The 13,505-nt window shown below is 39.7% G+C and overlaps 1 protein-coding gene across 1 annotated transcript; it reads left to right on the top strand.

Moving 5' to 3' along the window:
• Nucleotides 1–3,996: 3,996 nt before the first annotated feature.
• On the top strand, nucleotides 3,997–8,175 carry LOC133710382 (tuliposide B-converting enzyme 1, amyloplastic-like). Its single transcript, XM_062136440.1, has 2 exons — nucleotides 3,997–5,134; nucleotides 7,084–8,175. Exons 1-2 carry the CDS (start codon nucleotides 4,167–4,169, stop codon nucleotides 8,075–8,077), a joined length of 1,962 nt encoding a protein of 653 aa, XP_061992424.1. The 5' UTR covers nucleotides 3,997–4,166; the 3' UTR covers nucleotides 8,078–8,175.
• Nucleotides 8,176–13,505: the final 5,330 nt, after the last annotated feature.

Here is a 13,505-nt window from a genome sequence, read left to right as displayed (position 1 = left end):
ATAAACTTTTATTGCTCCTCAATAAAAATTATTGGATTTTATTGAGGGGTAACAAAAGTCTCTGGCGCCGGTGAGCTATAAGATCTTCAACAATCTCTTTGGGGGCCTCCGGCAACCTCCGGCTGGTGATCGGATTTCGGCAGCCGATGACCGGTGACTGGATTCTAGCGGCCGATGACCGGAGTCCAAATCTCTAATGACTTTTTAATTATTTGGAGGACAAATTTGTCTTTTTACATTTAAATGGGATAAGTGGACACACAAATTTTTGAGTAAGTAGGTCCAAATTGGGTAAATGGTCAAGAGTCCTGGCCTTGAGAAAAACTCCTCGAGGTATGATCCCCTCAAGGCGGATTCAAATGAGGTACAATCCCCTTGAGGTAGATCCAAATAAGGTGAAATCTCCTCAAGGAAGATCCAAAGATCTACTAAGTGAGGAGAAATCTCCTCGAGAAAGATCAACTCATCAAAGTGAGGGGAAATCTCCTCGAAACCAACACAAGTGAGGTGAAATCTCCTTGAGACCAATCCAAGTAAGGTATAATCTTCTAAAGGCGGATCCAATTCAGATAAATCCCCTCGAAGCCAATTCGAGTGAGGAGGAGTCCCCTCAAAGCTGATCTAAACGAGATGAAAACATATTCTAATTGAGAGACGACCCAACCTATTTTGAGAGCGTTAAGAAGTTCAGGTCCTCTTCAGGGGAAATCTTCTCGTGGTGGATCTGGATAAGACATAACTAGTCAACGGAGTTAATCAGCCGAATCCGTAGCAATCGGGAAGCACTCCCCCACGTTGTCGTGAGAGTGACGTAGTAGTTCCACTAAAGCGTGTCTTGCAAACTAAGCACACTACTATGTGCACTAATCAAGATATTCGCTCGATTTCACCTATAAATATTTGATAAAGTGATTTGAAAAGGAGGGGGGGTAATCTCATCTATACCTACTACAATTTAAACACTCCCTAACTTAAGCATTGGAATATCTTTTGCAGGTACCTCCGTTCTTCTTCTGACTTGACTTGCATACACCGATCTGAATTCGGAGAACGTGAAGGCGAACATAAAGACATTGACCGCCAACCTTTCACTCTCACTCCCGTCATAAAAATAGGTAAGGAGAGATGTTCCACTAAATTTTCCACACCAACTTTTACCTTCAACTCCCTATCTAAATAAAGTCTGAAGGTATTTGATCAAAAAGTAGTATTGCTTTTTAATTGGTGGCAATTATACAATTGTTAGTAAATTTAATCCAAAGATTAAATTCATTTCAATAAAAATTCAAAGTAATAATTCTGATATATATGAAAGAAGTAACTGATCATCTTAGCCAAAGGTTATAACCTTTCAAACTAAAAGCAACGAACCATTGTAACCTTATACAATGGAAGTTGTTGTGCAGCATGTCTAATGACAGAATGGTGTGTCCTTTCAAATAGATGCTTCAGACTCCTATGTATACAGAAGCAATCCCACCACTTTGCATCAATGTTTTGCGTCAGAAAATTTTGTCAAGTCTTCAAAGGAGTTCTGCATTCTATATTAGAATTTCAGAGATTGAGAGAGAATAAACACAATTTGCGTTCGTCTATCCTCTAGATTGAAGTGCTTCTTCTAGAGGAAGTTTGATAATTGTATTCCTGTGAGATATTTGCCAATAACCCTTCAAGCATAGACGAAGAGACAATTTCGTCTTAAGGAGATAGAACCAAATTCTAGACTCGATAATTATCTGTAAAAGTTTTAGTTTTCTTTCTGTTTGGTATTCTAAGTTTGAAATTACCCTGTATTTATATTTAGAATATAGCAATTACTGAATTACTTTTTTAACAACAATCAAGACGCTTTGATTGCACAGGGTTGTGATAGGACATACAGAAGCACAAACAGGTCCTGGACAATGAATTGAAAGGCTGCTAGAAGGATAGAGAGCTAGGAGAAAATGGGTGTTAAGGGATTATTGTGCAAAATAGAAAGCCCATAATTATTATATTTACGGGACAAAAGGCCCAAAGGTTTGTGGATAAGGTGGTTTGGAGCAGCATCTGCTTCCAGTAAGTACATTATGCAGGTTTCAAAATCACTAGCGGAGAATGAAATAAGAGAAACAATGAGGTTTTAAGAAAAATAGTTTGCAAGAACATTTTTAAGAAAAATAGTTTGCAGGAAGAACTATAAAAAATACTATTGATATGGTTTCTTTTTTCTCAACGGATTGATCAAATGAGTAGAAACAATTTTGGCATGAAGTGTATACAAGCCATATACACATTAAAAAGACTTTCGTATCAAAAACTAAATTTCACCTCTCTCTGTGATCACTTGGGAAATCAAATTCTCTCCTCGAGAACCCTAAAGGCCGGTTTTTTCAAATCCAAGATTTCGTGCTCGTCCGGCGGCGCCAGGACGCTGGGTTGGCCTCTGGCCTCGTCGTTGTCATAGGTCTGCTGCCGGACGGGTATTGATGGCTATGGCTCATGGGGTTCCATCAGATGGGGTTTGCTAAGGTTTTGTCTGAGGTTTTGGCTGGGATGGTGCGTGGTTGTGGTCGTTTGAACAGGGGCGGCGATCGAGCTCTGATGACGGGTTTTGCTTGGTCGACGGCGCTACGGGGCTGCCTCGATGGCGGTCTGAGGCGGGCGACCTGGATCGGGTTTGGCTTTCTCTGTGGTGGCGTGGGTTGCTACGACGTGGCCCATGGCGGTGTGGGTTGCAGGCGGTGAGATCGTTGCGGCATGGATCGAGGCGGGGCAGATCGTGGCGGCATGTGGCGGATGGAGCTTCGTTGGACTGTTGCGAACGACGGGGAAGCAGCTGGTTTGGGGTGGACTGGACCGGACCTGCCGTATGGGCCTTGGGTGAACTTTCTTTGCTGGCTGCCCTATTTGGGCTTTGAGTTTTGGGCTAGGGTTTTGGCCCTAGTGCATTATCTAGAATAGTAATTTTATTACTTTTAATAAGTTCCTATTTTTCAGGGACCGTCTAGGCACTTTTGTGCATTTAGCTTTTGCATTTGGTTTGGTATTGTCGACTTAATTCTCAGTGGATCTAGGTGTACACCAATTGAGGTCTCTAGGCAGCTAGATTTATTGGTTAAGGAGTTAGGTTGGAAGGGCCGGATCTTTCTAGCGCCTCCGGCGTAGTACCAAAGGGGGATTCCCGCTATGTCTACGTATTGATTGTACAATGAGTGGGTCTATTTTCTATGTGCTATTGTGGGTACTACCACTATCTTCTTGTCTGTCTATAGATGACAGCGGAAGGGTATGTAATGACCTATTCTGGCTTGTGATGAATATATATTCGCCCTACTGGCTCAATTTTCAAAAAAAACAAAAAAAGACTTTCGTATCAAAACTCACTAAACGTCTTGATACAATTTTTTATTGTAATCATGATTTAAACACATAATTTACCAAATATAACTTCATTACAGATATTTTCATTGCTAAATTATTTCACAACAGATTATTCTAACTGCAATACCAAATTACATTAGTAATAAAACATGTGTAACTCGATTTTGACACAGCAAACATGATTTCGAATTAATAATGCTTCACTTATAAGATGGGAGATTAATGCTAGATCCAATAATTCGTTGGGTTGAAGCACATGCTTTTGTCAAATCTGGTCAAATATAAAAAAAAAGTGCTTTTGTAAACAAATAAATAAATGCATTTCATGTGCAGCATTTGAAAGATACTTTATCAGATGTAGAGAATCATTTTTTTTTTTTTGAAAAGGCAGCTGTAGAGAATCATTAGAATATCTTTGTTTTCTTGGTTTTGCATTCAGATACCTTGCAATACACGTACTAGTTGGCGTACCAAAACGAAGTTGGCCGACAATATATAGCGGTGGCGCGTCAAAAGCGCCTCTTAATGTCTCCGAGTCCAGTCAAAAACGCTCATCTTTTGCAACCAAAAAAAAAACAGACAAAAGCCCCAGTCACATATGGCGGTGGCCCGCCAACTTTTCTAGCGGTTATCGCAAGCAGTTAGCAGTGTCAAACACGTGCCCCTCGATCACTCTTCTGGAACTCAACTTATGACCAACCCTAGATAGCCCTCCTCCATTTATAACCACTTCCACTACGCTTGATAAGATCACCAATCAATTATTCATTTCTCATCCATCTCTCTCTACCTTTCCTTCTCCGATGGCTTCCACCACCACCAAAGAAATCGCCGCAGAGATCCCCAATCTCATCAAGCACTACAAAGATGGCACAGTCGAACGCCTCTTCGGCTCTCCACACGTTCCCCCATCTCTTAACGACCCCGATACTGGTGTCTCCTCCAAAGACATCACCATCTCACACAATCCCTTAGTCTCTGCTCGCCTCTACCTCCCTCAAAACCAAACCAAAAAGCTTCCCATCTTGCTCTACTTCCACGGCGGCGGTTTCTGCCTCGAGTCCGCCTTCTCCTCCCTCGACCACCGCTACCTCAACCGCCTGGTCTCGGAAGCTCAAGTCATTGCTGTCTCAGTCGAGTACAGGCTCTCCCCAGAAAGCCCTCTTCCTGCTGCTTATGAAGATTGCTGGGCCGCTCTTCAGTGGGTTGCTTCTCACTCACTCAATGAAGATGATACTTCTCACAAAGAGCCGTGGCTAGCCGATTTCGGCGACTTCGATAGAGTTTACATTGGTGGAGACAGTGCTGGAGGGAACCTTGCACATAACATAGCTATGAGAGCAGGGATTGACAGCTTACCTGGTCGGGTGAAGATTTTGGGGGCTATTCTGTCCCACCCGTACTTTTGGGGGTCCAAGCCAATCGGGTCGGAGCCTAAAGGTGAAGACAATGACAAGTCCCTGCCTTATCTGGTTTGGAACTTTGCTTATCCTTCTGCTGATGGAGGCATTGACAATCCGTTGATTAATCCGATGGTTTCGGGTGCTCCGAGTTTGGCCGGGCTTGGGTGCTCTAGGCTTCTTGTGTGTGTTGCTGGCAAGGATGAGCTGAGGGATCGAAGCGTCTGGTATTATGATTTGGTGAAGGAAAGTGGATGGAAAGGAGAAGTGGAGCTGTTTGAAGTGGAAGGAGAGGAGCATTGCTTTCATATCTTGTATGAGAAAGAGACAGAGAATGTAAAGAAAATGATCAAACGGTTAGCTGATTTTCTAGTCTAGTAGATCCAGGTTTTTATGCATACTAGATTATTTGGTATGTTTGACTGTTGAGAGGAAGCTGCTTTGGGATTATCTCTCAGTTGATTTTTATATGAAGTAATAATTCAGAAAGAATTTCTCTATCAATGGACCTCTCTGTGATGAAGGTGTTATTTAGAAGTAAAATAATAAGGAACACGTACATTTGTTGACCGTAATTTGTCACTAAAAAAGTAAAAATATCCCTTGAAAGATAAAAAATAAAAGGGATGGACTCTTACCCTCGAAGGTTCAAATGTTCAATACTCAACCCTTAAACATCGATGAAGTCTAGAGTTTCAAACTTCTTCATTCGAATAATACTTTTCCAATGGATCGTTTCAGGTAAGCAGAAGCTTTACAATTCCCACTAAACAATGACAAAGGATTAGCCAAAAAAAAAAAAATTAAGACAATCTTACAATGGAAGGAGTCCAACCTGCACCATGAATTTTTAAATCCTCACCATTCCAATCCGTCAAACCAGTGAAAACATGTAAGCATGGTGCCAATAGCCCAACACCAACATACCACGTACAATCCTGCAATATAGTCTATACGAATAATCAGCTTTTTTGATTAAACAAAGAACAAAAGAAAAATGTTGGTGAGCTGTGACCTGTTGATAAGTTATAATTCCAAGATTGTAAATGTCATGGGTTCAATTCTCACTGACATATGTAAGGGTGAGGTGGGTTAAGATTTTTTTTTTTTTTTTTAAAAAGAACAAAAGAAAAATCAAATTTCTTTATACCTAGGCTAATTTGTATACGTCATATAACTTTGGTGCTGTGACTTTAAAGAAGCGAATTGAAGTTGAAAAAGAATTAATAGAGTAACTTTAGGGTGCCCAAACAAGTTCATAGGCGAATTGTATACGTCATATAACTTTGTTTCCGTTTCTCTAAAACACTTCAGGCATTTTCAATAATTCATGCTAAATACTTAAGACATTCATCCTTTTTCCTGGCTAATAAATCTCGATCTACTTCTATTGCTTGGAAATGTATCTCAGATACTCGACCCTTATTAAGTGAAGCTATAAGATAAATTGTTGGCAATGATAGGATATTCTTTTATGAAAATTTAATTGAGTGTATCATGTGTCTTTAACCAATTTTATCTCTTATCAGCAAAGAAATCAGATAGATTTATGCGAAAGAGTTTGCGGTTATATTATATTATTGTGAATGATTCTTGGTATACAAATAAGCTTTTATTTCCTAATGTTGTTCACAGAATCACTTCAATTCCTCTTCCACTTTTTCCTTGTTCAGATGAATTTGTTTGGCATCTAGCTGGAGATGGTAGGTTTTCTAGTAAATCTGCTTCATTATGATTTATGACAAAAACGTCATACTATTTCCTTTTACTTATTCCAAACTTCTTACCAAAATGTGGTCTTAACATTCCTTGACATAACAAATATCTAGTTCGATATAATTATACTCGGGCTGCTTCATCTTCTTCAATTTCAAGCACATACATTTATAGTAAGCCCAATATTGCTGCATATGCACTCACCTTCTTGACGCATTGGAAGGATCTTTCTACCTGGTTTCATTCTCTCCCGCTAATGCTTGTCAGCTTTGTATTTTGGAAGAGGATCTTTCTACCTGGTCTCATATATTCTCTCCCACTAAAAAACGCCTCTATTTTTCCCCCTGAAAATAACCAAAGAAAAGTCAAAAGCCCGCGTCACATATGGCTTACTTTTCTAGCCGTTAATGCACGCCAGTCTCAAATTCAAACACGCTAGCTGCTCGATCAGTCTCTGTTGTACGCTGGAATTCATGACCAAACCCTCCTCCATTGATATCCACTCCTACTACACGTCTACACCAATCCATTAACCAGTGGCATATATTTGATAGCCACTTCTACTACACCAATCCATTAACCATTTCTCATCCATCCCTCTCTCATCTTTAATTTCTCCTCCAATGGCTTCCACCACCAAAGAAATAGCTTCAGAGATCCCCAATATCATCAAGCATTACAAAGATGGCACAGTCGAACGCTTCTTCGGTTTTCCGTACGTCCCCCCATCTCTTAACGACCCCCAAACCGGTGTCTCCTCCAAAGACATCACCATCTCACACAACCCTTTAGTCTCTGCTCGCCTCTACCTCCCTCGAAACAAATCTCAAAAACTTCCCATCTTGGTTTACTTCCACTGCGGCGGCTTTTGCTTAGAATCGGCCTTCTCGTCCATCCACCACCGCTACCTCAACCGCCTGGTCTCCGAAGCTCAAGTTCTCGCCGTCTCAGTCGAGTATAGGCTCGCCCCGGAAAGCCCACTTCCTGCTGCTTATGAAGATTGTTGGACCGCTCTTCAATGGGTTGCTTCTCACTCAATCCATCAAGATGGTACTTCTCACAAAGAGCCCTGGGTAGTCGATTTCGGGGACTTTGATAGGCTTTACATTGGTGGAGATAGTGCTGGTGGAAATCTTGCACATAACATTGCTATGAAGGCAGGGGCTGAGAGCTTGAATGGCGGTGTGAAAATTTTGGGGGCTATTGTGTCGCACTCGTATTTCTGGGGATCCAAGCCAATCGGGTCGGAGCCTAAAGGAGAAGACATTGAGAAGTCTCCGCAGTGTCTGTGTTGGAATATTGTTTACCCTGGTGCTGATGGAGGCATTGACAATCCATTGATTAATCCGATGGTTTCGGGTGCTCCGAGTTTGGCCGGGCTTGGGTGCTCTAGATTGCTTGTTTGTGTTGCAGGCAAGGATGAGCTGAGGGATCGAAGTGTCTGGTATTATGATTTGGTGAAGGAAAGTGGGTGGAAAGGAGAAGCGGAGTTGTTATTTGAAGTGGAAGAAGAGGGGCATTGCTTCCATATCTTGTATGAGAAAGAGACCGAGAATGTTGCAAAAATGATCAAACGCTTGGCTGCTTTTCTTGTCTAGTAGATTATGTTCATTTGCATGCTAGTTTTTGGTCATGTGTTAGTCCGAGAGCAAGATTGTCACGCCCCGAATTTTGAATAATAAATTCAAATCCGAAACATGAATAATTACAATTACAAAATCCAAATATCGAAACTTCGAGTTCATTATTACAATTCACTCTCACAAGCAATATTGTAAAGCTCAAATGAGCATAACACACCTCACAACGTACAATTGCTGTAAAACTCTAACAATTGCTCTAACCGCACGATCACCGTCCTGGTTCTCCTGTCCTGTAGGATTACCCGCTACACAATTTGAATAGTGTACCGGGAGTTGCAACAACACAAAACCCGGTAAGCTTTTTACAGCCAGTATGAGTAAACAAGAAAGAATTGTTGATTTATTTCTTTACAATTAATATAACTCAACACAATCACCATAAAAGGAAGGATACTCTTGAGGCTCTCTTTTAAGAACTCATTCTTAAAAGACTCAAGTATCCTCAACACTTCTCACATAAGACCCCTCACAGTCTCAAGTAACCTCAACATTTCCCTCACAACACCACTCAACAATTGGCAGACAGACTAGAGCTCTAACTGATCGTTTCCACCTACCCGGCGCGAGAGCGTGGTTCACGATTTAATACTATTCAGTTCCACCTACCCGGCGCGAGAGCGTGGGTCGCTGATAGTATGCCATGGTCACCCCGTGACCTATTGATCTCCACAGATCATAACAATTTATTGTTCCTCAACAATAAAACTCAACATCTCTCTCACTATATTGTTTCTCAACAATAAACTCAATACCCCTCACAATATATTGTTTCTCAACAATAAACTCAATACCTCTCACAATATATTGTTTCTCAACAATAAACTCAACACAACTCCAACAGTACATATTATTTCACGTAAATAATATATATACATAGACATTCGCACAGGAATGTCTATTAATACCAACTATAGTTCACACGCATTAAAGTAATAAATTCATTTTATACTTAAATTCATTTTCTTACCTGTGAGCCGCAGCCCTATGAACCGTAGTTGATCAAGTTCATATTATTTCAAAACAAATTTTTATTTCATAAACAATTTCCACACAATTACGACAAAAAAATCAATTAATTATATTCGGTTCGTAATATGAACCATGTGAGGTTTACTCACCTCTAATCCCGCTGCGTCTTCTCAACAGCTCAGAATACGATCCACAATCGTCCACCAACTTAAACCGTCAATCACCTAGTCAGATACGATCTTAACTTAGCAATCATTCATAAACCACATATATACGGAAATCCAACGGTCGGATTCTAGTTTAATGATGATCCAACGGTCAGATCAAAATTATATGATGATCCAACGGTCGGATCCTCACGGATCGCCCTTAGGATCATCCTCCAAAATTATCACGAAGATCCAACGGTCAGATCTTCTTGAATCGTCCTTACTAACATCTTCACAAAATTATACGAAAATCCGACGGTTAGATTCTCACGAATCGCCTTCCGAATCACTATTTCACAATTATACGAAGATCCAACGGTCGGACCTTCGCCCATGACCACACAAAGCCACTGGGACAGTCATAAGATCAACATAACAAAACTACAAGTCCATCGGACGGTCCGATCTTCACAGATCACAAATCGAACGATCGAAATCGTAAAATTCATAACTTAATCATACGATATCCAAAAATTGCGTATAATATATCGAAATGATCGTATTGAAATATAGAATCTGAAAATGTACAGAAACCATATTTTTGATCCCCGGAGGTGGCCGGAAAGGGCCGCCGGAGTTAGTGGCAGAGCCGCCGCCAACCACCACCAATGGTGTCGGGGCCGGGCTGCTCTTCTTCCTCTCATCATGCTTAACAACTTTCATAACTAGCACGAAGTCTGAAAATGACCGGAAGGGGTCGAAAATTACCTTGAACAGTATGAAGGTGGCCGGAATTTTCCAGAAACCAGCGAGAAACTGCAGAAAACGGCGAGCTCCAATTCGACGTAAAAACGTCAATTTAAGGCTTCGATTCCTTCTGAAGAGTTGTTAAGAAACTCAAGAAGAACTCACTGGTTCAAGAATCACAGAAAAATATGGTCTGTAGCTCGAGATATACCGATCGAAAGCTTCGGTGGTCGGAAAAATTCCAGAATTTTGCAGAATCCGGCAAGGCTCGATTTCGACGTCAAAGCTTCAATTTCAGGCCTCGATGCCTTCTAGAGAGTTGTTAATAACATCAAGGGGAACCCACTGGAAAAAGAATCAATCAAAACGATGCACTACAGCTCGAGATATACCAATCGAAAGATTTTCGTTTCGGATTTAAAACTTACCGAGCTCCGACGAACGTGAAACCGGTCACTCTAGGTGCAATCCTCCTAGTATGATGATCAGCAGGTTGAGGGGAGTTCATGGAGCCAAGGATCGGAAGTTTTGGTGGCCGGAGCTAGGAGAAAACCGGCGTTGACCAAAATCGAGCTTAAATCGGACCGGGCTTGCCGCCGCCGCTACAGGCCGCGCCACCGTGAAAGGCTGCCACAGACAGGTGCGCAAGGACCATACGAAGCCAATGGAAGAAGTTTGGTGAGGATCGGTGGCCGGAGGAGGAAGAAATCGTCGATCGAAGTTTTGGAGGCGATTTCCGGCGGGGAACTAAAATCGCCGCCGATTTTCCAATTTTGGAAAAATCTGTTTTTATTTTTGGAAATTTCCAAAAATGGAAGCTTTATACTAAATTGGAAACTTTTTCAAAAAATCATAACTAATTCATACGAACTCCGATTTTTGCGTTCCGCATATGCACGCGATCGTATCGACGAGCTCTACAACTTTCATGAAGAAAGTTTTCCCAAATTTTGAACGTATAAAAAGTCAACTTTCGCGAGCCCCTAAATAACGTTCGTTTTTTCGAAAATTAATCGTTCGAACTAATTCCACAACTTCTCCGAGCCTCGTACTCGCTCCCACTATCGTGAAATCATTTCTAAAAATCCACGGAATTTAATTTGGATTTTTCGGGGTATTACAAAGATGCTAATTCGATATCATCTCTCAGTTGTCTATTGATATATATTAAGTAATAAATAACTCAATGAGTTTCTCTATCTATCTATGGGTTTCTGTGATGAACTTCATCCACCCTAGCTTTGTTAAAACACGTTCAATTATGAAGTTATATATTTTATAGCAAATTACCATAAACTACACATTTATTCTTATTATTCCCATGCGCAAAACACAAGGCTTCTTTTCCTTTGCGGTGAGATAAGATTGCCCATACGGACATCTAAAGTGCAGGCAGACAAATTCTTTCTTTTTTTGTTGACAAAAATATCCTTGAATTTATAAAATATAAAACAAGAAAGAAGGACCCATGACATTGTAGAGAGAGAGAGAGAGAGGACTCAAATCTAGATTTAGATCCGTATCTACATCATGATCGATCATGGCCGACGGATTTGAATTTCAATTTCTCACTCAAACATGAAGTTTGATATGTAACTTCAACAATTTGGGGTATGTTTTTAATGCGCAATTTGAATTTCTCAATTCCATTTCTATCGAATTTATGATGGGTTGTTTTGCATATGAATTTCTTTATTCTTTTTTACACTTTTTGTTATTCAAATTTGCTTTTGATATCATTCATGGTGTTGTCATCAAGTGTTAACTCATATGTATAGTCTGATTTTGTTTTGTTTTTTTTTTTTTTTTCTGGCTCATGCATTTCATTTTGCTTAGTCGTTGATAAGTTGCTGATTCTGTGTTTGGTGTTTGAGATTTCACAATTTTGTTTTCATTAAGTAATTGGTTGATTCAAGTATCCTTTTTGTTGGGCTTTCTAATTTGTATAAGTTTGCCAGGGTAGTTGCATGTTTTGATTCCCTATTACTCTGTTTGTTATCATTACATATATTATGTTAGTGAAGTTCTTATGAATTTCAGATTATCTTTTCAATCTATATACTGACCCTTAGTAGCAATTACTCTATTCCTATTGACTCACAGTAGCAATTACCTTGTTCATACTGAATCTCAATAACAATTATTCATTTTCATACTAACGCCCTGACAATTCTATTATGACCCTCAATAAAATTTACCCAGTTCCCTGTTAACTCTCAGCAGCAATTCCTCAATTTCCTATTGACCTTAGTAGGAAACATGTCATACTACTGACAGTCAGTAGCAATGATGCTTTATTCAATTATCACTTATAGTTAGTAGTTATCCAAATTTTACTCACAATGAACAAGAACTACTCCAATTTTCACTAACCCTCATTAGAGAATTCATAGGCACATGCATTAACCAAGTCCTATGCTTGAGAAACTGTCTTTACATTTGTATCTACTGGTGCTACCTTATTAACTATTGTTGTTGGTGGGGATATGGATCCCAATTACCAAATTCTATCAACCCTCAGTAGTAGTTACCAGAGTCTACTGATTCTCAGTAGCACTTACAACACTTACTAGATTATATTGACCCTCAGCAGTAGTTACCAGAGTCTTCTGATCCTCAGTAGCACTTACAACACTTACCAGATTCTACTGAACCTCAGTAGCATTTACCAGATTCTACTGACCCTCAGTGGCAATCAGTTCCTACTAGCACTTAACAGTGATCATCCAATGTATACTAATGAGTTTAACGGTGACCCAAATTCTACTAACCCTCAATAACAATTACCAAATTCTATTGATCCTCAGTAGCAGCTACCAGATTCTACTGACTGTCAGCAGCAATCAGCTCCTACCGGCACTTAATAGTGATTAATCAATATATACTAATGAGTTAAATGTTTTGATATGAGCTTCATATATTCAATGGATTTAGTAGTCCATTTCTTTATCCATACATGTGACTTGCCTCATTTATGCATTTATTCCTTAATTATTAGATATATGAAGTACGTTGCGCCAAACCACCAACAAATACTGCATATAGTCACTTTTACTATATAACCATAACAGCTGACATGTTAATCGTTTGTTCATTATTTGCAGTTTCACACAATGACTACCAAGAGAAAGATTCGTAATGTAAAGACATAAACTATAAACAACACGAGAGCAAAAAACTCAAGGTCAGGAACAGCGATGAAGACCAAGAATATAGCAAAGGAGAAAATACTATTTTGTGCTGTACTGCAAAATCAATCTCATAACTTGCTATGAAAGTTGAAGCTATTTTTGTGGTGTAGGACGTTAATCAAGTATAACATTGAAAATGCTACTACAAAATAATAAGGTTGCAAATATTATTGTTCGATAATAGTATTATATAATGTTTTAGATAGATTTGGGTGATGAACATGATATGAATCAAAAATTAAACATCTTTTGTTTGTATATTGAATGTGGTGGTAATTTTGTAATTAACATCAACTTCAATGTTTATTTTATATTAGTCAAAACTTA

The sequence above is a fragment of the Rosa rugosa genome, chromosome 5 (assembly GCF_958449725.1).
Source record: "Rosa rugosa chromosome 5, drRosRugo1.1, whole genome shotgun sequence".
Taxonomy (NCBI): domain Eukaryota; kingdom Viridiplantae; phylum Streptophyta; class Magnoliopsida; order Rosales; family Rosaceae; genus Rosa; species Rosa rugosa.
Note: the sequence above shows the minus strand (reverse complement) of the source record. Positions and strands in the feature narration are given on the sequence as shown.

Bases quoted from the DNA above. Each gene is read 5' to 3' on its own strand.
- LOC133710382 (XM_062136440.1), top strand. From the start codon at position 4,167: ATGGCTTCCACCACCACCAAAGAAATCGCCGCAGAGATCCCCAATCTC. The intron at 5,135-7,083 runs AGTCTAGTAGAT...CATCCCTCTCTC, and splicing joins AAACGGTTAGCTGATTTTCT to ATCTTTAATTTCTCCTCCAA.